Source organism: Phyllobates terribilis, unplaced genomic scaffold (assembly GCF_046119375.1).
Source record: "Phyllobates terribilis strain yellow unplaced genomic scaffold, ASM4611937v1 Scaffold_6037__1_contigs__length_47258, whole genome shotgun sequence".
NCBI lineage: Eukaryota > Metazoa > Chordata > Amphibia > Anura > Dendrobatidae > Phyllobates > Phyllobates terribilis.
This window is the reverse complement of record NW_027368781.1, coordinates 22,323-47,259: the sequence shown is the minus strand read 5'-3', so window position 1 is coordinate 47,259 and position 24,937 is coordinate 22,323. Positions and strand designations below refer to the sequence as shown.

Sequence of the window (24,937 nt, the reverse complement as noted above, 5' to 3'; positions counted from 1 at the left end):
GCAAAATTAATGGACATGCTGCGGATTTTTCCGCAATGATAATCTGCAGCGGAAATTTCCGCAGCATGTGCACAGCACATGAGGATTATCATTGGGGACCATGGGGCACGGATTACCAAGCGTTTTTTAAGCATTCTCGCTGCGGAAATTCCGTGGCAAAAACACTTGTAAAACGCATAGTGGGCACGCAGCCTAACGCCACTTTTACAGACTGACAATAAAACATACAAAGAGAAGTCATTATACAGGAAAAAATGTTAGGAAACATTCTTTCCTGTATAATGACTTTTATCCTTCAACCCTTAATAGCTGGACCATCTCTCCCCATATTTCCCTGTTGATTATGACTACAGTAGATGGCTCCTTACCTTGACATACCAGAGCCGGTATGTCACTCTCCGCAAGGAGAAACGTTACCCCTTAGACCTCAGTCCAGAGCCTCTCATCTAGCCAAATCAGTTCTCATACTTTGCACTGACGAGGGCCAACAGCCCAAAAAACCATGTCTGCAAATTGAGATTCTGATTTGGCTTTTATCCTAAGTCATATTGCACGACTCGTTAAAGGGTTGATTGTGACTTGTAGGATTGCTGCTTCAAATAGGTGGCGCTATAGAGTTCAAGTCCTCTTTTTCTCTGAAAAGGCAATTTGCATAGTAGAGGGGGAAATAAAACTACTCCCCCCAGTAGTCACCATTAAATGTAATTTTAACCTTTTTCTGCCTTGTCTGGGCTGATGGCTTTCAAACAAAAGATTTTGACTAAGATCCGACTGTTGATCCTATAAAGATTTTGAGTGAGGCCGCCTGTTGATATGGTGGAGGAGGAGGACAAGGGCTCCCAGTGGCACTAAAAACCTACTCTGACATAACTCTAGCAGCAGGGCAGGCCAGCACCTCCAGGGCGTAGAGGGACAGTTCATGCCATGTGTCCAGCTTGGATACCCAATAGTTGTACGGGACAGAGGAATCACGGGGGACGCTGGTATGGTCGGCTAGGTACTCCTTCATCATCTTCAAAACTGTTCCCATCCTTATCAGACTCCTTCACGCATCAGGGCCTGGGTGCTGGGAGGGTCTAATGAAACTGTCCCAGACCTTTGATAGTGTTCCCCTGCCTATGTTTGACCTGTTGTGTATCTCCTTCGTCTCCCCCCCTTGGTTTCCTAAGGATCTATAACCTATGCTGCCAGCGTTGTCACATTGAAATTTTTGTACTAATTGTTCGACAAGGGCCTTCTGGTATTGCACCATTTTACTAGGCCTCTCCGCCACAGGAAGGAGAGATAGAAAGTTCTCCTTGTAGCAGGGGTCTTGAAGGGTGAACAACCAGTAATCAGTGTTGGCCAAAATGTGTATAACGCGAGGGGCACAGGAAAGGCAGCGGGACATAAAGTCAGCCATGTGTGCCAGGCAAGACTTCCCTGTTCCAATCAGGAGGACTACTCTCCATCTCCTCCCTCCTCTCCTCCTCCTCCTCTTCAGCCCATCCATGCTGAACATACGCGATGAATCTGGTGTGGGTAGTACCCTCTGTAGTGCAGGCACCCATCTCCTGTTCCTCATCCTTCTTCTCATTATCACCCAATCTGCACTGAGAAGATGAGATGAGGCTGGGCTGGGTAGTATCACCCTATGTACTTTCTTCCTCCTTCTCCACCTGGTACACATGCAAAGCTTCCACTTTAATTGTTAGCAGCGAGCATTTGAGTAGATACAGAAGTGGGATGATTACACTGATTATGGTGTCATCGCCACTCACCATCTTGGTTGATTACTCAAAGTTTTGGAGAACCTCACAGATATCAGACATCCTTGCCCACTAGCCGGTTGTTATGTGGGGAGGCTGACCGGAATACCGACGGGCATGTTGTCACTTGTATTCAACTACTGCCCTTTGCTGCTCACAAAGCCTTGCCAATATACACTGTGTTCCAAATTATTATGCAAATAATATTTTCTCAGATTTTCCCAAATTACCTATATGAATTGCAGTCATTGTAATTTTCCAGTCAAATAACTATTAGAGTACAATTGAAAGGGTTTTGTACAAACTACCTATGATAACAGTATATTTAAAAAAAAATAAAACACTCAAACTGCACTCAAAATGCATGTTCCAAATTATTATGCACAGCAGAGTTTTCAACCTTTTCATTTTAATAAAGAACAAAAAAATGGTCATTTTTGAAATTATAAGCATTGGCAGGTTATTACAAACTGAAATCAAACAGTTTTCAACTCAAAACTTTATTCTAGGTGATGTTACATTTGCACATAGGACCGCTTGTTCGAAAGGAGCTTCTGAACTCTCTCGTCCATTGAATTTGTCAGGTTTTGGATGGTTTCCGCTGCAATTGTTTTGCATGAGGACAGAATACCCTCCCAGAGCTGTTGCTTAGATGTGAACTGCCTCCCGCCATCATAGACACTCCTTTTGATGATGCTCCAGAGGTTCTCAATGGGGTTGAGGTCAGGGGAGCATGGGTGCCACACCATACGTTTGTCCCCTTTTATGCCCATAGCAGCCAGAGATGCAGATGTGTTATGTGCAGCATGAGAAGGGGCATTATCTAATGCTTATAATTTCAAAAATGATAATTTTTTTGTTCTTTATTAAAATGAAAAGGTTGAAAACTCTGCTGTGCATAATAATTTAGAACATTCATTTTGAGTGCAGTGTGAGTTTTTATTTTTTTTTAAATATACTGTTATCATAGGCAGTTTGTATAAAAACCTTTCAATTGTACTCTAATAGTTATTTGACTGGAAAATTACAATGACTGCAATTCATATAGGTAATTTGGGAAAATCTGAGAAAATATTATTTGCATAAAAATTTGGAACACAGTGTATGTAATGTGGAGTTCCAGCATGTGGTCCGTCACACACCAGTCGGTAAGCTAGCACTTGCAAGCGCTACTGCATCACTGCCAGACCGGCAGCAGCTATAGCTTACCTTTGGAAATGGGCGCACACGCGGCGTACCTTCACAAGTAGCATAGGGCAAATCCAAGTAGGTTTAGAGAAACTGCTGAACCACTAAGTTGAGACGAGAGCATGGCACTCAAGCACCCGTGATACTCAATCGAGTACTAAGTGTGCCCGAGTACCCTTAGTGCTCAATCGAGTATCAAGCAGTGCAAGCACACTCACTCACCACTATTTGTTATATGATTTTTCCACAATAAAAGAAAAGCCATAACAGAAGAATATTTGTCTTTCAAAAATATATAGCCTTTGTGTCTACATTTTCAGATAAATGTTATTATTTTTTCTGGTGGTCTTGCCTTCATGTTACATGATGCTGATGATCTGTTTAACTACGTAGATTAGACAGTCACTAGTGAGCACAGCTTCTAAGGAGTTAAAGAACCATTTGCAATCAGTGTAATTGAACCTAATAATGTGCAAACTGCCTCCACTCCGGAACATGATGTACAGTAACGGCAAAGTTCACAGAGGGATCCAACCTTTCGGTAGCTGAGAAATGATAACTGGATCTGTTCCCCAGACTCGAGTGAACAGTCAGTACAAAGCGGGAATACAACATTTACATGTTACATTTCATTATATTCATATTATTATATGTTCACCTTATTATGTCCACTAATTGTATTATTACTCAGGATTTTTATGATGTTACATCAGCTCATCTTCATCCCATTAAGGTCCGTTCAATATCGGATCCACTCAGTGGAGATCTTCATCTTCTGTATAAGGGAATTTTCCTCAAGGATGGTTAAGGACAGGGACAAGATGGTGGAGAGGATATTACACCTCACCCTAGAGATCCTCTTCCGGCTTACTGGAGAGGTGAGAGATTCTGATGACGTCACATTACATCATTCTTATCTATGGGAATAACAGATGGACAGAACGGGAGAGGTGAGGACTCTGGAAAAGTCTGTAGTGAGATTTATTAATATGTCTCTCCATAACCAGGATTACTCAGTAGTGAAGAAGACCTCTAGCGAGCGCTGTCAAGCCCCTGTGTGTAAGGGATGGGGAAGACCCCTGAGCCCAATCACGTGGCCTCCACCTCACCCCCTGATACATGAAGACATCAATGACCAGAAGATTCTAGACCTCACCTACAAGATAATTGAGCTGCTGACTGGAGAGGTGGGAATGCTGGGACATTAAACAGTAACACTATGAAGGGATTGGGGGGATGACTATATCATTGTATGTGTCAGGTTCCTATAAGGTGTCAGGATGTCACCATCTATTTCTCCATGGAGGAGTGGGAGTATTTAGAAGGACACAAAGATCTGTACAAGGACATCATGATGGAGGTTCCCCAGTCCCTCACATCACCAGGTAATAGACAGGACTAAATACACACAACTGATAATTATCTGTATGTAAAGAATTAATTCAGTCCCTGTATGTGTTTTCTCCAGTTATATCCAGTAAGAGGATGACACCAGAGAGATGTCCCCGTCCTCTTCTTCCTCAGGATTGTAAACAAGAAGATGTCAATGTTCCTCAGGATCATCAGGTAGATGGAGAGAAGGTGTCATGAGTAGTGTTGATCGAGCACTAAAATGCTCGGGTGCTCGAAGCTCGGGCCGAGCTCGCCGTGATACTCGGGTGCTCGACCCGAGCAATGAGCCCAATGTTAGTCTATGGGAGACCTGAGCATTTTTGCGGCGGCACCCCCGGTAGTCTGTAGAAAGCCTAAAAAGTGCCCAAAACTATAGTGACAGTGCTCAAATGACATGGGGACAGCATGAGGATCGCCCCAGGAAGCATTTCTGACCCCCAGGTCACTGCTGTCAACAACGTGGTCAGAGGTATTAAGCCACTTTTACAGGCTCTCAATAAAATGTTCAAAAACGAAACTGAAACTGTTTTCCTGTGAAATATGTTAAGGAACATCCTTTCCAGGGTAAAGACTTGTGTATAAGGTAAAATAAATAACCAAAAATAAAAATACTCCTCCACACCTTGGGCTATGTTCACAAGTAGCATTTTTTATGCGTTTTTGCACTTTTGTATTGCTTTCAACCGTGACAAATGCATTCACCGGGAAATGTAATTTTAACATTTTACAACCTTATCTGGCCATGTGCTGTTTGCCACATGCATACAGTGCTGAAAAGACATGGGAACAGCATGGGGAAGACCCCTGGAAGCATCTCTGACACCCAGGTCACTGCCTAAAAGTGTGCCCATCAGAAGTGATCCTTCGCACATGCGAAGATGCAGACTTACAACTATCCCCGTGCAAGTCCTTGTCCCAGGGCAGTGTTCAATTGTACCTCCCCCATTCCTTGCAATGCAAGCGCAAGTATGCAACCTACCACCCACCCACCCCCAGGCTGCAATACCATACTGCTAGCTTGCTTGCACTTGAAATTGGGCCTTTTAGGCATGTGGAGGCAGAATCTGGCCACCACGTCATGGCTGCATCGGCGGCCTGGTATCCATACTCAGTCCCCCGGTGGCCGGGTGTCCACCCTTGGTCCCCAGCCGCCAGGGGGCGGCCAGGTGTCCATACTCTGTCCCCAGCCGCCCCGCGGCTGGGTGCCCACATACGGTCCCCAGCCACCCCTATTTGTCCCGCTGCGCCTTATACACAAGCGCGCATACCAAAACATTACCTGTGCCCTCCCCAGTGCATTTAGTGGGAAGGACAGCCCTACCACAAACACGTGGACAGGTGAATGTGGCCAGGGATGGTCCATCTCACTGATGCCTTCACAATGGGTTAATATTGTGGAAGCCGGGACACAGTTGGGCACTGGGATGCAACACGTCCTCCAGACATAGAGGATTGCGGGTCCAGGGTCAATCAGGCTTCAACACAAAGTTCAGAAGGTAGACAGGAGCAGTGGTCGGCCTCCTACACAGCGAGTAAATTATTCATGATCATGAGGCCATCCATCTCCTTAGCTTTCTGTTCCTTGGAATGCAAGCGCATGTATGTAGTAGCGGCTAGGTCAGCGTTTTGGCGCATATCCTATCTCCTCCAAGGATTGCTGGATGTTTTCCTGCTACTATCCCAGTTCTATGACTCCCGTTAAAACAAAGCTTCAGGTGATGAATGATGGATGAGGTGGTGGCAAAGGAGAAAGAGCAGGGGGAACAGGGATCATTCACATCAATATCAGGCCAGTCAACCACACATGTCTTGTAGGATATGTTTCTGTACCAAAAGGAGGTGGTTCGGCTACACAGTTATAGGGCATACAGTGAGTGCAATGCCTACCAAAAATTTCGAGGCACTCCAATGCCCCTTGGAAGTAATATGGAGGTCAGAGGGCCTTAACTAAACCGTTTTTTCCATTTATAGCAACTGGGTCTCCTGTACACTGTTGGCTTTCCAAAAATTATGAGGAACTGCAATGCCTCTTGAAACAAACGTGGATTACAGCGTACTAAAAACCTTCTACCTATTATTTGGGAGTGGGTCTCCCTTAGTGTTCGCCTATGCATTGAAAAGCAAAAGCTGACTAAAATTATGAGGAAATGCAATGCCCGTTGGAAGAGTCGTGGAGCTTAGAGGTAATTTAAAAACAACATTTCAATGCCTCTTGGAAGAGCAGTGGAGTTCAGAGTGGTTTAACAAGATGCTTTTAATGCCCCTTGAAAGAGACGTGGAGGACCCAGTGGAATAAAAAGACCATATCAATGCCCCTTGGAAGAGTGGTGGAGTTCAGAGTGGTTTAACAAGACTGTTTTAATGCATGGGAATACACCTCCCGAAATAACACAGTGGATTTGACTTTACTCTGCTGTCATTTGGTGGTGATGAGAAGTCTGGCCCAATCCAGCCCTTGTTCATTTTGATAAGGGTCAGCTTGTCAGCATTGTCAGTTGACAGGCGAGTGCGCTTATCAGTTATAATTCCCCCAGCGGCACTAAAAACACGCTCCGATAACACGCTAGCGGCAGGGCAGGCCAGGACCTCCAAGGCGTACAGAGTGAGTTCATTCCAAGTGTCCAGCTTGGATACCCAATAATTAAAAGGCGCAGAGGAATCACGGAGGATGCTGGTACGGTCAGCAAGGTACTCCCTCACCATCTTTTGAAACTCTCCACTCCTTATGAGAGTACCCCGCACCTCAGGGCCTGTAAGCTGGGCGGGTCTCAGAAAACTGTCCCAGAACGTTGACAGTGTTCCCCTGTCTCTGCTGGATTGGAGCTGCGTCTCTCTCGCCTGTACTCCTTGGCTGGGCAACGAACTGTGACCTCTGCCGCTAGCGTGTTCAGATGGGAATTTTTTTAACAGTTCTGCAGCAAGGGCCTTCTGGTACTGCCCCATTTTTGTAGACCTCTCCACCTCAAGAATAAGAGAGTGAAAGTTCTCCTTGTAGCGGGGGTCTAAAAGTGTCACCAACCAGTAATGACTGTCACCCAACATTTTGACAACGCGAGAGTCATGGTTAAGGCAGCGTAACATAAAGTCAGCTATGCGTGCCAGACTGGTAACGGGCAAGAGTTCCGTTTCCTCACCAAGATGACGACTGACCATGCTCTCCTCCTCCTCCCCCCTGTCCTCAGGCCACCCACGCTGAACCGACGGTATGACAGTTGTACAGGTACTACCATCTACAGCTCATGATACCAGCTCCTGTTCTTCCTCCTCCTCCTCCTCCACCTCCTCTCCCTCATTGCCCCCCAATGCACGTTGGGATGAGATGAGGCTGGGCTGTGTGTAATCGCCCGCTATGGCTTCTTGATCCATCTCATCTCCATCTTGATCATCATCTCATCTGGCTGCAATGCCACCTCTTTAATTCTCTGCAGAGAGCGTTGCAAAAGACAGACAAGAGGGATGCTGACACTAATGATGGTGTCATCGCCACTCACCATCTTGGTGGCCTCCTGAAAGTTTGTCAGGATGGTACATATGTCAGACATCCAGGTCCACTCCTGAGGTTTTATGTGTGGAGTCTGACCTGAATATCGACGGCCTTGTTGCAGCTGGTACTCCACAACTTCTCTCTTCTGCTCACAAATCCTTTGCAACATGTGGAGGGTAGAGTTCCAACGTGTGGGGACATCACACACCAGTCGGTGTGCCGGAAGCTGCAAACGCTGCTGCAACACAACAAGGGCGGCGGAAGCTGTAGCCGACTTGCGAAAATGAGCTGACAGGCGGCGTACTTTGACAAGCAGATCTGGCAACTCGGGGTATGATTTAAGAAACCGCTGAACCACGAGGTTAAGCACATGAGCCAGGCATGGTACGTGTGTGATCTCGCCTCGCCTCGCCTCAGAGCCGCCACCAGGTTACGGCCATTGTCACACACGACCATGCCTGGATGTAGGTTCAGCAGTCTCAGCCACAGATCTGCCGGCTCTTTAACAGCTGTCCACAACTCACACGCAGTGTGAGGTTTATCACCTAAGCTTATGAGTTTCAGCACAGCCTGTTGCTGCTTGACTGAGGCAGTACTGCAGTGCTTCCAGCTTGTAACTGATGTGGTGATATCTGGGATGGAGGTTGAACATGAGGAGGAGGATGATGTGCAGGAGCTGTACACTGTGGAGGCAACTCTGACTGACATAGGGCCCGCAATCCTCAGTGCGGGGAGGATGTGTTCCGTCCCAAGGTCCGACTGGGTCCCGGCTTCCACTATGTTTACCCAGTGTGCCGTCAGGGAGATGTACCGTCCCTGGCCATAAGCACTTGTCCACGTGTCCTTTGTCAGGTGGACTCTCCCAGTAACTGCGTTGTTGAGGGCACGGCAGATGTTTTGGGACACGTGCTTGTGTAGTGCGGGGATGGCACACCGGGCAAAATAGTGTCGGCTGGGGACCGAGTACCGACGGCCACCGCCATAAGGTTGCGGAAGGATTCTGTCTCCACCAGCCTAAAAGGCAGCATTTCCAACGCAAGCAGTCGTGAAATGTGCGAATTTAGGACTGTGGCCTGTGGGGCGTTGGCTGCGAATTTGCGCTTTCGTTCAAAGGTCTGGGATATGGACAATTGAACGCTGCAGTGGGACGTGGATGCTGTTTCTTGAGAAACTGCCATAACAAGTGAAGACTGAGAGGAGGGGGCATCTTTGCATGCAGTATGGACAGGGGATTGCCTTGCACGCACAACAGGGGGTTCTCTTACACGCACAACAGCGGAAGAAGCAGGGGTGACACCCGCTGACACTGGTCGTGGACCCTGGGGTTCGCCCCACAAAGTTGGGTGCTTTGCTGACATGTGCCTGATCATGGTGGTGGTGTCTCGTCATTGTCCACCTCTTGTAACAAATTGCCAGCGTCGCCTTCCTGTGGCCGTGGCTGTTCAAATATTTGGCCATCGCTACATGGGATCTCCTCTTCCACCACTTCAAGCGGAGCAGGCGAGGGGCACAAATATGGAAATAGACCAGTGAACAGCTCTTCAGAGTGTTGCTGTCTGACTACAGACAGCAGTTGCTGTCTGACTACACTCGGCATGGTGGGAGGAAGGAGCATCAGGGTGAGGAGGAGTATGAGGTCGAGACTCACGGCTACTAACACTTGACCGTGTGGAAGACAGACCGGATGTGATGGTGCCCAGGTGACGAAGTATTATCTGCTATCCAATTAATCATCTGTTCACAATGATCCGTTCGCAATAGTGGTGTTGTGTGCTTCCCTAGTAATTCGGTCAAGAACTGGGAGCGAGAAGATGTGGCTGTTGGTTGTGGCACATTTTCACCTTGGCCATGGCCACGTCCTCTGCATGCACCATCACCAGAACGTTCAGTTCCACGTCCCTTGCCACGCGCCTTGCCGTTTGTAAATGAAGTAAAATAGCTTACACTCGCACTATCAATGGCAAAAGGGTAATAAAAAGGAGATTAGAACAGTGGAAGAGGAAAACCACAGTTCTATTTCTCTGGCCTACACCAGACTCTTTTAAACAGATATATTTTTGTCTGAACAGTCAGCGAGACACTCAAACTGTTTTTTTTTTATGGAAAAAAGGCAAAAAAGTGGATAATACAGAGATTTGAACTGTGGAACTGCAAAAGGACAGTTCTAGGTTATCTGGCCGAAACCAGACTCTCTTAAACAGATATATTTGTGTCTGAACAGTCACAGACACACTCAATTTTTTTTTTTTTTGGGGGGGGGATACCAAAAGGTTAAGAAGACGGGTATTTGTACAGTCTGACTGAGGAAAAAAAAAAAGAGGATTTAGATGAAAAAAAAAAAGGATTTTTCCTGGCCCCTGAGACCTGGGGCTAAGTCTAGCAATTTGAGAAGCAGCACACAGGACTGTAATGCAGTGTTTGTTGGTATAACCACTGCATCTCCTATACAGCCTGCCTGCCTGCCTGCCTGATATCTGGGATGGATATTAGTCCTGAGAAGGACTGTTTGTTTGATTTTGCAGGCTTTAGAGACCCTACAATACCTATTTCGCAGTATAAATCTCTCCCTAGCTCAGCAGCACTCTCCCTACACAGTCTGATCCGGAGCGACTCTGTCCAAGATGGCGGCGCCCGGTTTTAAATACTCGAGGTGACGCTGTGCAGTCAGCCAATCACTGTAATGCCCACAACCAACATGGCTGCGGCATTACAGTGACTGGCTGGAAATCCCTGCATGTTCATTGGCTCTGTAAAGAGCGCCAAACATGCAGGGCGGAGACCCAAGCTCCAGCCTGAGTAACCCGGAAATGCTCGGTGCTCGCCGAACATCCCGAGTAGTGAGATGCTCGGGCGAGTACCGAGCAGTGTCGAGCATGTTCGCTCAACACTAGTCATGAGATCTCCCCTATGATGTGTAGACGGTTGTGAAGGTCTTGTGTTCAGTCTTGTTTTATCCATCAGTATTATATGTTTTATACTTGTGTAATGAGAGCGATGGAGATGGCAGGATTAGAGATGATCATAAATGAGACTTCTCCATCGGTCTGTGACTTTTACAATATTCGTTTCAGGGTGAAGATCTGACCCATATTAATACTATAGAGACATATGTGATTGGTGATGAGTGGTGTAAAGAGGAGATTCCTACATATGAATACCCAGGTGAGTAGTAACCACTAAATTACAGTGAAATCACAGATTCTTCTCATTCACCGGCTGTAAGAGTTTTGTGCTGATATTTACACTTTGTTGTCTCTCAGTTTTAAGTTGTATATTTCCCTAACCAACATATCAGTTAAATCTGGATATAATTATAGTTGTTAACACATGATGGGTATTTATAATATTGAATATAGACTTGATATATTCCTATGTCAATACATCGTATGTCTTCATCATCTGTGGTCTCAATTTTGGAACTTAGACCTATTAGAGTTGTATCAAGTTACTGTTTGCTAACAAAGTACAGGTATTGGGAACATTCACTGAATGGCCAACTTATTATAGACCCCCTTTGCCCTTAATAACACATCGGACCCTCTTTGACCTTTAGAATTGCATTATGTCTAACACTCCAGTAGATGTTGGAATCGGACAATTTAGAGTGGCTCATTTGATGGAGATACTGATATGCTCTGAACAGCTTGTCCTCCTTCATCCCAGATGTGTTCTATAGCATTAATATCAGGAGACTGAAAAGGAGAAGGATATACTTCTGCTAAACTATTTCAACTATGGATGTACAGGTTATGAAGCATAATTAGGATACAGTATTTTCTTCTACATTTTGCCTACTTTGGACACATCATACGAAGAGAGTAATCATTGGAGAAGGACATCATGGTCGGAAGAATAGAAGGAACAAAGCGAAGAGGAAGACCAGCATCCTGATGGCTTGGTAAAATCAAAATAACGGTGGAGAAGACCCTGGTGCACCTATCTAGGCTTGCACAAAATCAATCTTCCTAGAGAGCGTTCATCCATCAAGTCACCATAGCTCGAGATCGAGCTGAAGGCTGTTAAATAAAATAAATAAAATTATCTTCTACTACATAATATATTCAAACTTAAAGGGAAAAAATCTGATTTACTGATAAGATTGATCCCAAGGAGTTTTTATGTATAATAATATCTCTGTTTAATATTTCTGTTCTCGACTTCAATCTTCAGAATTACACTAAAAGTAAAATATTACTCAACTTAGGTGGACATTGGACAGCCATGGACATTGTTCTTGTGGTGCAGTCTATGAGACTTCGGTTCTGTTGGATATAATCTAAATAAAAGCTTCAACTTATTTACTGTATGATTTCACTTTGGTTAAGACCATCTTTATCATGGCAGTATAATTGTTACATGTTGAAGCCAGGAGGATCGTTTGCTGACATGTGGGTTTTCCTGGGGATATCTTGCTGCTGGAGCAATGTCCAATCTTTAGATACATTCCTTGTTTTTTTGTTCTGGGATTGTGGTCCTAGATTATCCCATCTTTCTTTACTGTGTCCATATGACAATCAAGTGGACACCATTCTGTCGCTAAGCCACTGCATGCTCCTTCACCAAAAACTGTCCGCTTTACTTTTGGCATCAAAATCCTATCTAATGAAATGAGGCCTGCTCTGGCTTGAGATGAAACCTTAAAGGATATTCCCAACACCCTTGGACTTAGAAGATGGTGACCCTTATTTCCCCAGATTTCTGAACTGAATACTAAAGTACACTAGACAACTTGAAAAATATTTGAAGAAAAATATTATCCAATAGAGAGTAGAGGGTAATTATGCAAATGCCTTCCTAGAATCCTTCCAACCTTTTGGAAGAATCTACCTTGACTTACTTTTTTGTTACTGAGGTCATAGGGTTCCTACAAGACCAAGACCACTAGGAACCCCAGTCCGATTCTTTCTGACCAAACTACTACACATTTGTGATTGAGCTGCTATTCCACATGCAGTGAGAGCCAAGGGTGAATTTCTCTACAATATCGAAAGGATATCCTTTTGTTTAGTCTCACCTGGTGATTGAAGCCCTTGGTCTGGATGAGTGTATTTTATACAGCATAGACAGGTGACATTGGTGCAGCAGTGAGATCCAGATGAAACGCTGGTAGAACAGCTACAGGAAAAGCAAATGGTAACTACAGGATCCATTGAAGTATGTACGGGAAGTTGAAATTATGGCAACAGGCAGATCAGAGTTGAAATACACAAGAAAGCAGAGGAAATTTAGTAATGAGTAAACTATGATGCAGAACTGAGCTGGAATGGTGACATAAAAGAAGGAACTTGGTGTTGAAGAACTGATGAATCAGAGATGGGTTACACAATGATATAGCAGTTACCCAGGACAGTATTAAACATAACAGAGGTGGGTTTGTAACAAAATCCATGGCAGAGTTACCCATCAATGTAGCTGTGCTTGAATAATATATAATATGTATATATTTATATAACTTGGTAGCCTAATGTTATGGACCTGTGGTTTGTGCACTGAGGTCTACTGTGGATTTGTGATGTTTTTGCATTTTCTATGGACAGTTATATAGAAGTGTTATAAATATAAAAGTGTTAAGGTTATTTTATTAAAAAATAATTGGTTTTATCCTTGGCAGATGAATGTAGCAGGAGAACAGAGGGACAAGTGACAGCTTCAATTTTTAAATCCGATGACCTTGATATCAAGCAACATACATTTGATGAGCATGTCATTATCCCAGATATACCATCATCCCTTCACAGCAAAGATCTATCATCTGATCCTTTTAAAATGTTCCTATCTTCATCAAAGACTATTAAGAAATATAAAAGACACAAAAGTGGCCTTAAAAATCAAAGTTCTCTGGATGTAAAGAGGCATTCTTCAAGTTCAGAACTGGGCAGAAGTTTTTCCCTCAAAACTTATTTTGTTACGCATAAAAAAATTCACAGAGGGGAGAACCCATTTTCATGTTCAGAGTGCGAGAAATGTTTCAACAGAAAATCAGTTCTTCTTAGACATGAGAGAGTTCACACAGGGGAGAAACCATTTTTATGTTTAGATTGTGGAAATTGTTTTAATCGGAAATCAAGTCTTGTTAGACATCAGAGAATTCACACAGGGGAGAAGCCATTTTTATGTTCAGAATGTGGGAAATATTTTAGTCAGAAAACATATCTTCTTAAACACGTGAGAACTCACACAGGGGAAAAACCTTTTTCATGTCCAGAATGTGGGAAATGTTTTAACCGGAAATCAAGTCTTGTTATACATCAGAGAAGTCACACTGGGGAGAAGCCATACTCCTGTTCGAAATGTGGAAAATGTTTTAGCCAGAAATCAAATCTTGTTACACATCAGAAAACTCACACAGGGTAGAAACATTATGTATGTTCAGACGGAGGGAAATATTGTTTTTATAAATCACATCTTGATGAATCACAAAGTGTAGAAGCCATTTTATGTACTGCATGTGGAAAATTGTGAAGCCAAAGTGTAGCTGTAATTGCACATAAAAAATCGCACATGGATGATGTCCAGAGTGTGAGAAATGTTTTTTAATAAATCACTACCTGTTACTCATAAATCTTGAATGTCAAAGAAATCACACAGTGAAGTAGGCATTTTTTTATTTTGTGAAAAATTGTGCAAGAAAACATACAACAATTACAGTCAAAGTATATTACCACTGTTACGAGAATAAATTTTCTCCAAATCGAATCTCCCGGTAAAATCCAGTAGATTTGTGAAATTCAAATTTCATCAGATTTGCATATCTCTGATGGCTACTCTATAAGTCATAGTCTGTCTCTTTAACAAGTTTTACAAAGAGTCGCCGTAAATGGTACTCTAACGAGAGCGATGGTGGAACCACTGTGTCATGGACCAAGTAGAGCCTGGAGGGGCGCAACAAGGCAAACACCTGACTCTTCACTAGAGCCCCATATTGTGTGGTTAGACATGGCTCCAGATGGACGCTAGGTGCTACTCCAGAATGGACTTCAGACACACGGCAGCTGACCCCCAGTGGGGAAGGGAGCTAGAACGGCCTGGAATGGGAAAGCTCAACTGGTACGTGTCTCCCAGCCATTGGCTGGGGACACTTTAAGTTGGTGCGCGCTGTCCTTGTAAGAGACAGGGAGCGCGTGCGCTCTAAGCACAGTGCCCAGGTATCTGCCATGCGTGTGCAGACACCAGGAAGCAGGAACAGGGAGAAGATGTGCGTACCGAGGACCGGGACGGTGAGTGAGTCGGCATCCCTGCTGGGGGAGAGGAGAATGGGAAGCATGCAGGGATGCTGGTGCTACAGATACATTCTCTAAATGGGATATAATCAGCAGTGGGGACTGTAGGGATCTGTGCTAGGACTGATTCTTTTTAATCTCTTTATTAATGACCTTGTGAATGGGATTGAGAGTAAAGTGTCAGTTTTTGCTGATAACACCAAACTATATAGGATTTTAAAAACTGACCTTGATAGTACAATATTACAAAACGATCTGTATAAGATGTCTGAATGGGCAAACACTTGGCAAATGAGATTTAATGTTGATGAATGTAGAGTAATGCACCTAGGACGGAGTAATCCTATTGCTGGATATACATTATATGGAAGTATACCCTGGACTACAGAACAGGAGAAGGACTTGGATATTCTGATTACAAGTAGGCTAAGCAGCAGTTCTCAATGTCAAGCAGCAGCTGCAAAAGCAAACAATATTTTATGGTGTATAGAAAGAAAGATAAAATCCCACGATCTCAATGTACTGTTACACCTCTATAAATCACTTGTGAGGCCACATCTAGAATATGGGATCCAGTTTTGGGTTTCACATTTCAAAAAGGATATTCAAAAGTTAATCAGTTCAAAGGCTAGATTATTACAATGGATGGAAGGCCTCTCATATGATGAGAGGTTCTAAAAGTTGGGATTGTTTATAGATTAGAAAAAAAAAGTCAGAGGAGATCTCATTTATATGTATAAATACATCTTGTCAATACAAAGGACTGGCATATAACTTATTCCTTCAAAAGACCATACTAAGAATTAGAGGGCACTTATTATGGATGGAAGAAATGCGATTTTGGCAGCTAAATAGGAAAGGGTTCTTTACAGTTAGAGCAGTCAGACTGTCAAGGGGATACCGCGACGGAGAGTGGTCTCCTCTATTTCAGGGGCCAGAAGATCGTAGCGTTTGACTACACGCAAACCTGCAGTGGTTTAATTTGCTTAGCTAGCTGGAAAGCAATGCAGATTTCCCTTGTTCCTTGGTTGTAAAGGTTAAACACTCATGCTTGGTTCCTAAGGCTTTCCGTCCTGAGTTATTTCAGCTGTTCTGATTTTTTTCACTCCCCTCTGGTATAAGTACTCACCTCTTAGCTTGGGTAGTTGCCTGTGATAGCTTGCTATACCTTGGAATTGGTTTGGAGCTATGAGCCATGGAAAGAAAAGTCGTTTAGGAGTCTTCTCTGGAAATTGCTGTTTGGAAGTTGTCTGGTGTCTTCTTCCTTTTCCTTATCTCCACTTTGGTTTGCCTCTCCCTTTCATTCCCTTTATATATTATAGTCTGGGTGCGCTTAGAGTGATTGCTGTTTTCTTTTATCCTTGTTTGTTTCCTTTTATGTCAGCACACTTCAGCAAAGTCTATGGCACACAGTACCCAGTTATACCGGGCTTCGAATCCTGTTCGTGACGCCAAGTATGACGCGCCCCCTGGGCCGTGGGGTACTCAGTAGCCGGGCCGGTCGATGCTGGGGGATGTCACGGTGGCAGTGACCCGGTCCGTGACCCAGGGCGGTCAATTAAAGGAAAAGGTAAAAGGGGAATAACGTTTTTAGAGGTAATGTTTGTGGCGCCACCTGTGGTATGCGGCTATATGGGGTCGCTGCTGCGGTGCCGATCCTCTGGAGCTGACATTGACGCAGCAGAGTTGGTTCAGGCAGAGCTTAGCTCCAGGGCAGTAGATGGTGATTTTATGAGGTAGATGTTGGTGCAGTGTAATGCAGGTGATGGCCAGTCCACAGCTTAATGGCGGTTTCCTCTTATATTTACTTGCGGTGGTTAGGAAGACCGGAGCACGGGTACTAGCTGGTAGTAGAGGTCCGGGCGACCTGGAAGCAAGTTGGGAATCCACCTCGCCAGGTGAAGTTGTAGGCCTTCCCTCTGCGCTAATCTCTCTGGCCCTGCTGCTTGTAGCTATGCTGCGGCCCTTGTCCCTGAGTAAAACGTCTAAAGCGGTTCGGCCGCTACAGGGGTATTGCACCTCTGCCAGAGGTGTGATATTCCACTCCCGGGTAAGGATGGAGTATGGACCAGGGCTCAGTTGGCTGCATGCATCACACACACCCCATTTCCGAGGGACAGCTCAACGGTGCTCCCATTTATACAGTAATGCAGGCACGAAAGACCATGTCCCTGGCTGGAGTGGGGAGGGGGGAGGAAAACCCAGTGATGTAGGAGCAGAAGGGGACGGTTTCTGGAGCATAGGAAGGAGCTCATTGGTTGCAGGTCACCTGAGCTCAGACACAGTGAAGCAGATAAAAGGTGGGGGCCATCTTAGGAGGGAGTTGAGTTCAGTGTTCGGTGAGAGGAGAAGGCAGGGAGCAGAGCTGCTGCATGGGCTCTGCTCCCTGGGCAGGCCTAGCACAGAGGCCGGAGCCAGAAGGGAGAAGAGGAGAAGGAGAAGGAAGAAAGGTGGAGAGAAAGAGGAGAAGAAAGGCTCCAGAAACAAGGAGGCAGAAGGGACCCTACGGACCCAGGAAATTACGGGTGACGGGTCAGGCAAGAAAAGGGTACCGGATAGCAAGTTGGTGGAGGCAAATAATCCTCAGCCAAGAACCGGAGGTCGTGATCATCACTTGGTGCGACCCCCTGCTAAACCTTGCTAGGAAGGCACCATATAGGATAGCGGGAAACGGGGCCCACGTTTACCCGCAGAGATCCGCGGCAGCTGTACAAAAGCTTGGTCACTGGTGGGGCACGAGCCAGAGGAAGGATAGAAGGGAGTCCTGTACCATGCTCCGGAGTTGCCTGGGAGTTGACCGAGCCCCTCACCTGGTGGACGCAGCACGGCTTGGGCAGTCACTACCTGTACAGAAGTGGCTTGGAGTATACGAACTGTGCGTAAAAGACCCTGGACTGCGACACGTTGTCTTTGCATTTCTTGCCGCGCCAGCACTACCGGTGCTGGGACGCCCTGCACTTCAATCCCCACCATTTGCGCTCACTGCCCTGAGGCTACACTCTTCCCGTGGGGAGTTATACTACCTCAGCTGCACACACCATCAGCCTCAGTGGACTGCCTTGCAGCGGCGGTTCATAATAGCCGCAATCCACGGGTGGCGTAGTCGGACATTACCTAAAACATATAAAAGGCTGCCACTGGTCTGACCACCCTGAGCCACGGGACCGGGACGCCACTACTACTCCCAGCATTGCCCTGAAGCCCGGTCCCGAGTGCCAGAGTCATATGGCAGGCAGCTCGGGCCTTCCTTAAGTGTCGCTCCCATGTGGCGGTGCTGGGCCCTATGGTGCTGCTGTGTCGCCGGGCATCTGATGGGGCCAGGAGACCTGCAGTCTCCTGTCCTCCGGATTCTACTGCTGGGCCTTCAGTGCCCCACAACCTCGGACTCCAGTGTCCTGTTCTTCTGCGCTTCTCTCCTCTGGGGTGAGCTTGTACATAGCTCCCTTCCCTAGGTCCTTCCTCGTCGCTGTCCTGTCTTCCACTCCTCTCAACTAACTCTCACTAACCCCACCTCCAGATTCCAGTTGCTAAGGGGAGGAGCTCCCCTTTCTGGTCTGAAGCCAGGAAAGTGTTATATGCTGGTATACCTGATTAGGGGACCCCTCTTGCTTCCAGGCATGTCATCACCCCTTGTGAAGGAGGCAATGCCACTGTGGAAACCGGACTCCTGGGGTGCCACATTCCCCCCTAGTTAAATTCAGTACTCCCGGACTGAGGACACCTTTAAAAATGAACAATTAACAACCATAACAACTCACATTACTAAAAATTTACAAAGTTTCAAAAAGCAAAAAATCACAAAAACCGAACAAAAATTGGTAGCAGTCACTGCGGCGCTTAGTCTTTACGCCGCAATCCAGGAATTGTCTTTTTCCGGATAACTGAAGTTTGGTTGGTGGGAACCGCCTCAACCCACTTTGTGTATTGTCCCTGGGCGTGGCTTCAGGGCACTCTGTCGGTAGGCCTGGTTTTCGGCCACGCCTGCGGTTTATTTTCAAGGCCAACGATTAACTTTATTCAACATTGTCCTGACCACACCTAGTCCTGTGGTCCATTTGTCCATAAATTTAATAACTATATATATCCAGGATTACTTAACGGTTGCAACTAAATAACATATACTATATTATATATATATATATATATATATATATATATATAACATTTTACTACACTTTTTAGTCCCTATAACAGGCAGGGAGCTGACCTATGGTACTACGGGTTGATCTGCGCAGTACATTTGTTGCCAATGACCTACCCGGTTCGCTAGTGTCTACCGCTGGTGTGGTGGGCTCAGTGTGCACTACACTACGGTTAGTCTGAGGTAACACTGGTAGGCTTGGTAGTCTTCTACGAACTCTTTGACTCACCATAGGTATGACAGATTCGCCACTAGCAGGGGGTAGATTCACTTGTTCCACCACTGATGAAGCATCTGTTTCTGGACCGACTGGTCTGTCTGCTGTTCTAGAGTCTCTGTGGCTTCCGGTGAGGCTACTTGGGGAAAGATCAGGACAGGTACCACGATTGCTTGGTTCACCTGTGTCCAAGACCGGGGAAATTCTCCAAGGATGGTTTGAACTGTTTCTTACACCTTTTCTGTGTGCTGGGGGCTGTTTTGATCTTCCTCTCTGTGTCTCAACTGATCAGGGCATATCTTCAGGTGGTCTCTTGAGACTGCCGCTGAAGTTTCTCCTCCACCTTTACTGATGAGGCACACCTTGGTGTTGTCAAAATTTGAAGGTAAGACGGTGTATGGCTCAACCTCCCACTGATCATCTAATTTGTGAACTCCTCTTTTCCTTTTGAGTACCTGTTCTCCAGGTGACAAGGGAACTGCAGGTGCATGCTGATTGTAAGTTTTCTTCTGCCTCTGTCTCGCCTGGGACAAACTTCTCTCCACACATTCTTGCACCTTGCGGTATTGTTCCTGCCGCTCAGTATCCCAGTCTGCATCTGGTGATGCCATCTCAGGTGTTAAAACTCCCATGTCTAAGTCAATGGGTAGCTTACCAGGTCTTGCTCTCATCAGTTAAGCAGGTGTACAGTTGGTGGAGTTCACCGGGATGTGGTTATATAGGTCCACCAAATCTGGTAACTTCTCTGGCCGCAGGCTACGTTCTTCAAGGGGCAACGTCTTCACCAGGTCTATTACCACCTGGTTCATCTTCTCGCACAACCCGCTGGTCTGGGGATGATACAGCGTCGTCCTTATTTTCTTGCAGCCGTACAAGTTACAGAATTCTTGAAACACTTCTGCTTCAAAGGCTGTGCCTTGGTCGGTCAGCACTCGTTCAGGGTTACCCTATGGGCAACAAAAGTGTTGTTGAAACGCTGTGACTGCCTTCTGAGCCGTCTGATCTTTCACTGGCACTACTACCAAGAACCGGGAGTAGTGGTCTACTATGGTGAGAGCATAGACATAGCCTGACCGGCTTGGAGCTAGCTTCACGTGGTCCAAAGCTACCAGTTCAAGTGGTTGTTTGGTGATTATGGGCTGCAGGGGAGCCCTCTGGCTATCACGTTCTTTCCGTCTCAGTTTGCATGGACCACATTCTCGACACCATCTCTCGATTGCTTTCCTGATGCCAGCCCAGTAGAATCGCTCACGTAGCAGGGCTTCCAACTTCTTCCACCCGAAGTGTCTTGCTCCATCGTGGTACACTTCAAAGACCATTGGCGTATCCCGCCTCGGGACTACCATCTGCCAGACCAGTTCGTGTGTCCGGGAGTTGATGCTTCTCTGACACAGCTTTCCCTTGTAGATAAACAGCTTACCCTTCTCCTTCCACAACTGTTGGGTCTCCTGTGGAGCATTGGGACCAGGGTGCGAGTCAGCTTGTGTCAGCAACTCCTTTACTAGGTGGACAGCTGGGTCGCTATCCTGCGTCTCTGCTCATCCATGGTGAGGCAATGGGTTAAACGTGGCCTCTCTGTTGGCGGAGCACTTGTTCCTCACACAGTGGGAGCACTGGGTCACCCCGTGACGATGGAAAGCGAGTAGCTCTATCTCCTCCAGCTCTTCTGGGTCTTCTTTCCCATCTGGCAAGTTGGGCATCCTGGACAGCGCATCAGCAGTAGTGTTTTTATGCCCCGCCCGATACTTGATGGTAAACTCATAGTTAGACACTCGAGCCATCCATCGTTGTTCTAGGGCACCAAGCTTCGCAGTGTCCAGGTGCGTCAGCGGGTTGTTGTCTGTGAAGACTGTAAATCTGGAGGAGGCGAAGTAGTGTTTGAAGCGCTCTGTTACTGCCCAGACTATGGCTAAAAACTCCAACTTGAAGGAACTATAGTTGTCGGGGTTCCTTTCCATAGGACGGAGCTTCCTGAAGGCGTAGGCAATCACTCTCTCTCTGCCCTGCTGTACCTGGGACAGCACCGCTCCCAATCCCATGTTGCTGGCATCCGTATAGAGTACAAAGGGTTGGCAATAGTCGGGGTAGGCCAGGACTTCATCTCCCGTAAGAGCCACTTTCAGTCGAGTGAAGGATTCGTCTTCTAGTTTACCCCATTTGAACGCAGGATTCGGGTTCTTGGCCTTCTTGGACTGGCCCACTAAGAGGTCCTGCATGGGTGCCGCTATCTTGGTGAAACCCTTGATGAATCTCCTGTGGTAACCTACCAGCCCGAGGAACTGCCGCACTTCCTTGAGAGTGGAGGGTCTTGGCCAGTCCTTGATCATAGTGACTTTTTCAGGGTCTGGTGCTACACCTTCGGCGCTTACCACATGACCCAGGTACTGCACCTTGGGCTTTAACAGGTGGCACTTGGACAGCTTTACCTTCAGGCCATAACCAGATAGGGCCTCGAACACTTCGGCCAGGTGCTCCAGGTGGTCTTCTTATGTCTTTGAGTAGACGATTACATTGTCTAGGTACAGCAGAACGGTTTAGAAGTTTTTGTGTCCTAGGCACCACTCCATTAACCGCTGGAATGTTCCCGGGGCGTTGCAGAGCCCGAATGGCATGCAGTTGAACTCGCTGAGGCCCATTGGTGTTGTAAACGCGGTCTTCTCTCTGTCCGCCTCTGCCACGGGAACCTGCCAATACCCACTGGTGAGATCCAAAATGGAGAAATAGTTAGCGGATCTCAGTGGAGCTAATTATTCCTCAATTCTGGGTAATGGGTAAGCGTCCTTGTGTGTAATTTGGTTAATCTGCCTATAATCAACACACATTCTCATTGTACCATCTTTCTTTCTAACGAGGACTAAGGGAGCTGCCCAGGGGCTACAACTATCTCTGATCACCCCAGCCTTCTTCATCTCCCGTAACATTCCTTTGGCACATTGATAGTGAGCTGGGGGTACAGGCCGGTACCTCTCTTTAATGGGCGGATGGTCTCCTGTGGGGATATGATGTTGGACCCCTTTTACCTGCCCAAAGTCTAGTGGGTGTTTGCTAAAGACTCGCTCATATTCTTGGACCACCCGGTACACCCCATGCTTTTGGTGCGAAGGGGTGGAGTCAGTGCCTATTTGTAGCTTCTGACACCAATCCTCCACCTGCCCCTTGGAGCCATTATCCTCCGCCGGTTTGGACGGAGGCAAGGGTTCCACTGCCTTTATTGCATTGTTACTGACAGTGAACAGCTTAGCAAGGGTGGCATACCAGGGTAAATGGACCTCTTTTTCCCCACAATTCAGGATGCGGACATCGACCACCCCCCTGGCCGTCAAGATGGTGGGCCTACTATCAAAGTACACGGGTTCTACCAGGGCCTAATAATCTTGACCCCTGAGACCTATTGCTGCCCGACACCATATTAACATTTCACTCCTAGGAGGCATTGCAATGGGGAATGGATCACCCACTCTGACACGGCCGACTTCTCCACCAGACCGCTCTACCTGTTGTCTTTGCATCAGGGCTCTCATCTCCTTCTGCAGAACTCGCTGCTGACTGGAACTGGCAGTCTCTGCGACCTGTTCAAATATTTGGCCATCGCTACATGGGATCTCCTCTTCCACCACTTCAAGCGGAGCAGGCGAGGGGCACAAATATGGAAATAGACCAGTGAACAGCTCTTCAGAGTGTTGCTGTCTGACTACAGACAGCAGTTGCTGTCTGACTACACTCGGCATGGTGGGAGGAAGGAGCATCAGGGTGAGGAGGAGTATGAGGTCGAGACTCACGGCTACTAACACTTGACCGTGTGGAAGACAGACCGGATGTGATGGTGCCCAGGTGACGAAGTATTATCTGCTATCCAATTAATCATCTGTTCACAATGATCCGTTCGCAATAGTGGTGTTGTGTGCTTCCCTAGTAATTCGGTCAAGAACTGGGAGCGAGAAGATGTGGCTGTTGGTTGTGGCACATTTTCACCTTGGCCATGGCCACGTCCTCTGCATGCACCATCACCATCACCATCACCAGAACGTTCAGTTCCACGTCCCTTGCCACGCGCCTTGCCGTTTGTAAATGAAGTAAAATAGCTTACACTCGCACTATCAATGGCAAAAGGGTAATAAAAAGGAGATTAGAACAGTGGAAGAGGAAAACCACAGTTCTATTTCTCTGGCCTACACCAGACTCTTTTAAACAGATATATTTTTGTCTGAACAGTCAGCGAGACACTCAAACTGTTTTTTTTTTATGGAAAAAAGGCAAAAAAGTGGATAATACAGAGATTTGAACTGTGGAACTGCAAAAGGACAGTTCTAGGTTATCTGGCCGAAACCAGACTCTCTTAAACAGATATATTTGTGTCTGAACAGTCACAGACACACTCAATTTTTTTTTTTTTTGGGGGGGGGATACCAAAAGGTTAAGAAGACGGGTATTTGTACAGTCTGACTGAGGAAAAAAAAAAAGAGGATTTAGATGAAAAAAAAAAAGGATTTTTCCTGGCCCCTGAGACCTGGGGCTAAGTCTAGCAATTTGAGAAGCAGCACACAGGACTGTAATGCAGTGTTTGTTGGTATAACCACTGCATCTCCTATACAGCCTGCCTGCCTGCCTGCCTGATATCTGGGATGGATATTAGTCCTGAGAAGGACTGTTTGTTTGATTTTGCAGGCTTTAGAGACCCTACAATACCTATTTCGCAGTATAAATCTCTCCCTAGCTCAGCAGCACTCTCCCTACACAGTCTGATCCGGAGCGACTCTGTCCAAGATGGCGGCGCCCGGTTTTAAATACTCGAGGTGACGCTGTGCAGTCAGCCAATCACTGTAATGCCCACAACCAACATGGCTGCGGCATTACAGTGACTGGCTGGAAATCCCTGCATGTTCATTGGCTCTGTAAAGAGCGCCAAACATGCAGGGCGGAGACCCAAGCTCCAGCCTGAGTAACCCGGAAATGCTCGGTGCTCGCCGAACATCCCGAGTAGTGAGATGCTCGGGCGAGTACCGAGCAGTGTCGAGCATGTTCGCTCAACACTAGTCATGAGATCTCCCCTATGATGTGTAGACGGTTGTGAAGGTCTTGTGTTCAGTCTTGTTTTATCCATCAGTATTATATGTTTTATACTTGTGTAATGAGAGCGATGGAGATGGCAGGATTAGAGATGATCATAAATGAGACTTCTCCATCGGTCTGTGACTTTTACAATATTCGTTTCAGGGTGAAGATCTGACCCATATTAATACTATAGAGACATATGTGATTGGTGATGAGTGGTGTAAAGAGGAGATTCCTACATATGAATACCCAGGTGAGTAGTAACCACTAAATTACAGTGAAATCACAGATTCTTCTCATTCACCGGCTGTAAGAGTTTTGTGCTGATATTTACACTTTGTTGTCTCTCAGTTTTAAGTTGTATATTTCCCTAACCAACATATCAGTTAAATCTGGATATAATTATAGTTGTTAACACATGATGGGTATTTATAATATTGAATATAGACTTGATATATTCCTATGTCAATACATCGTATGTCTTCATCATCTGTG

At 46.2% G+C, this 24,937-nt stretch overlaps 1 protein-coding gene across 1 annotated transcript; it reads left to right on the top strand.

Moving 5' to 3' along the window:
- Positions 1–3,667: 3,667 nt before the first annotated feature.
- LOC141250640 (uncharacterized) lies at positions 3,668–14,314 on the top strand. Its single transcript, XM_073670059.1, has 6 exons — positions 3,668–3,814; positions 3,944–4,123; positions 4,198–4,321; positions 4,405–4,502; positions 10,884–10,974; positions 13,424–14,314. Exons 1-6 carry the CDS (start codon positions 3,737–3,739, stop codon positions 14,164–14,166), a joined length of 1,314 nt encoding a protein of 437 aa, XP_073526160.1. The 5' UTR covers positions 3,668–3,736; the 3' UTR covers positions 14,167–14,314.
- Positions 14,315–24,937: the final 10,623 nt, after the last annotated feature.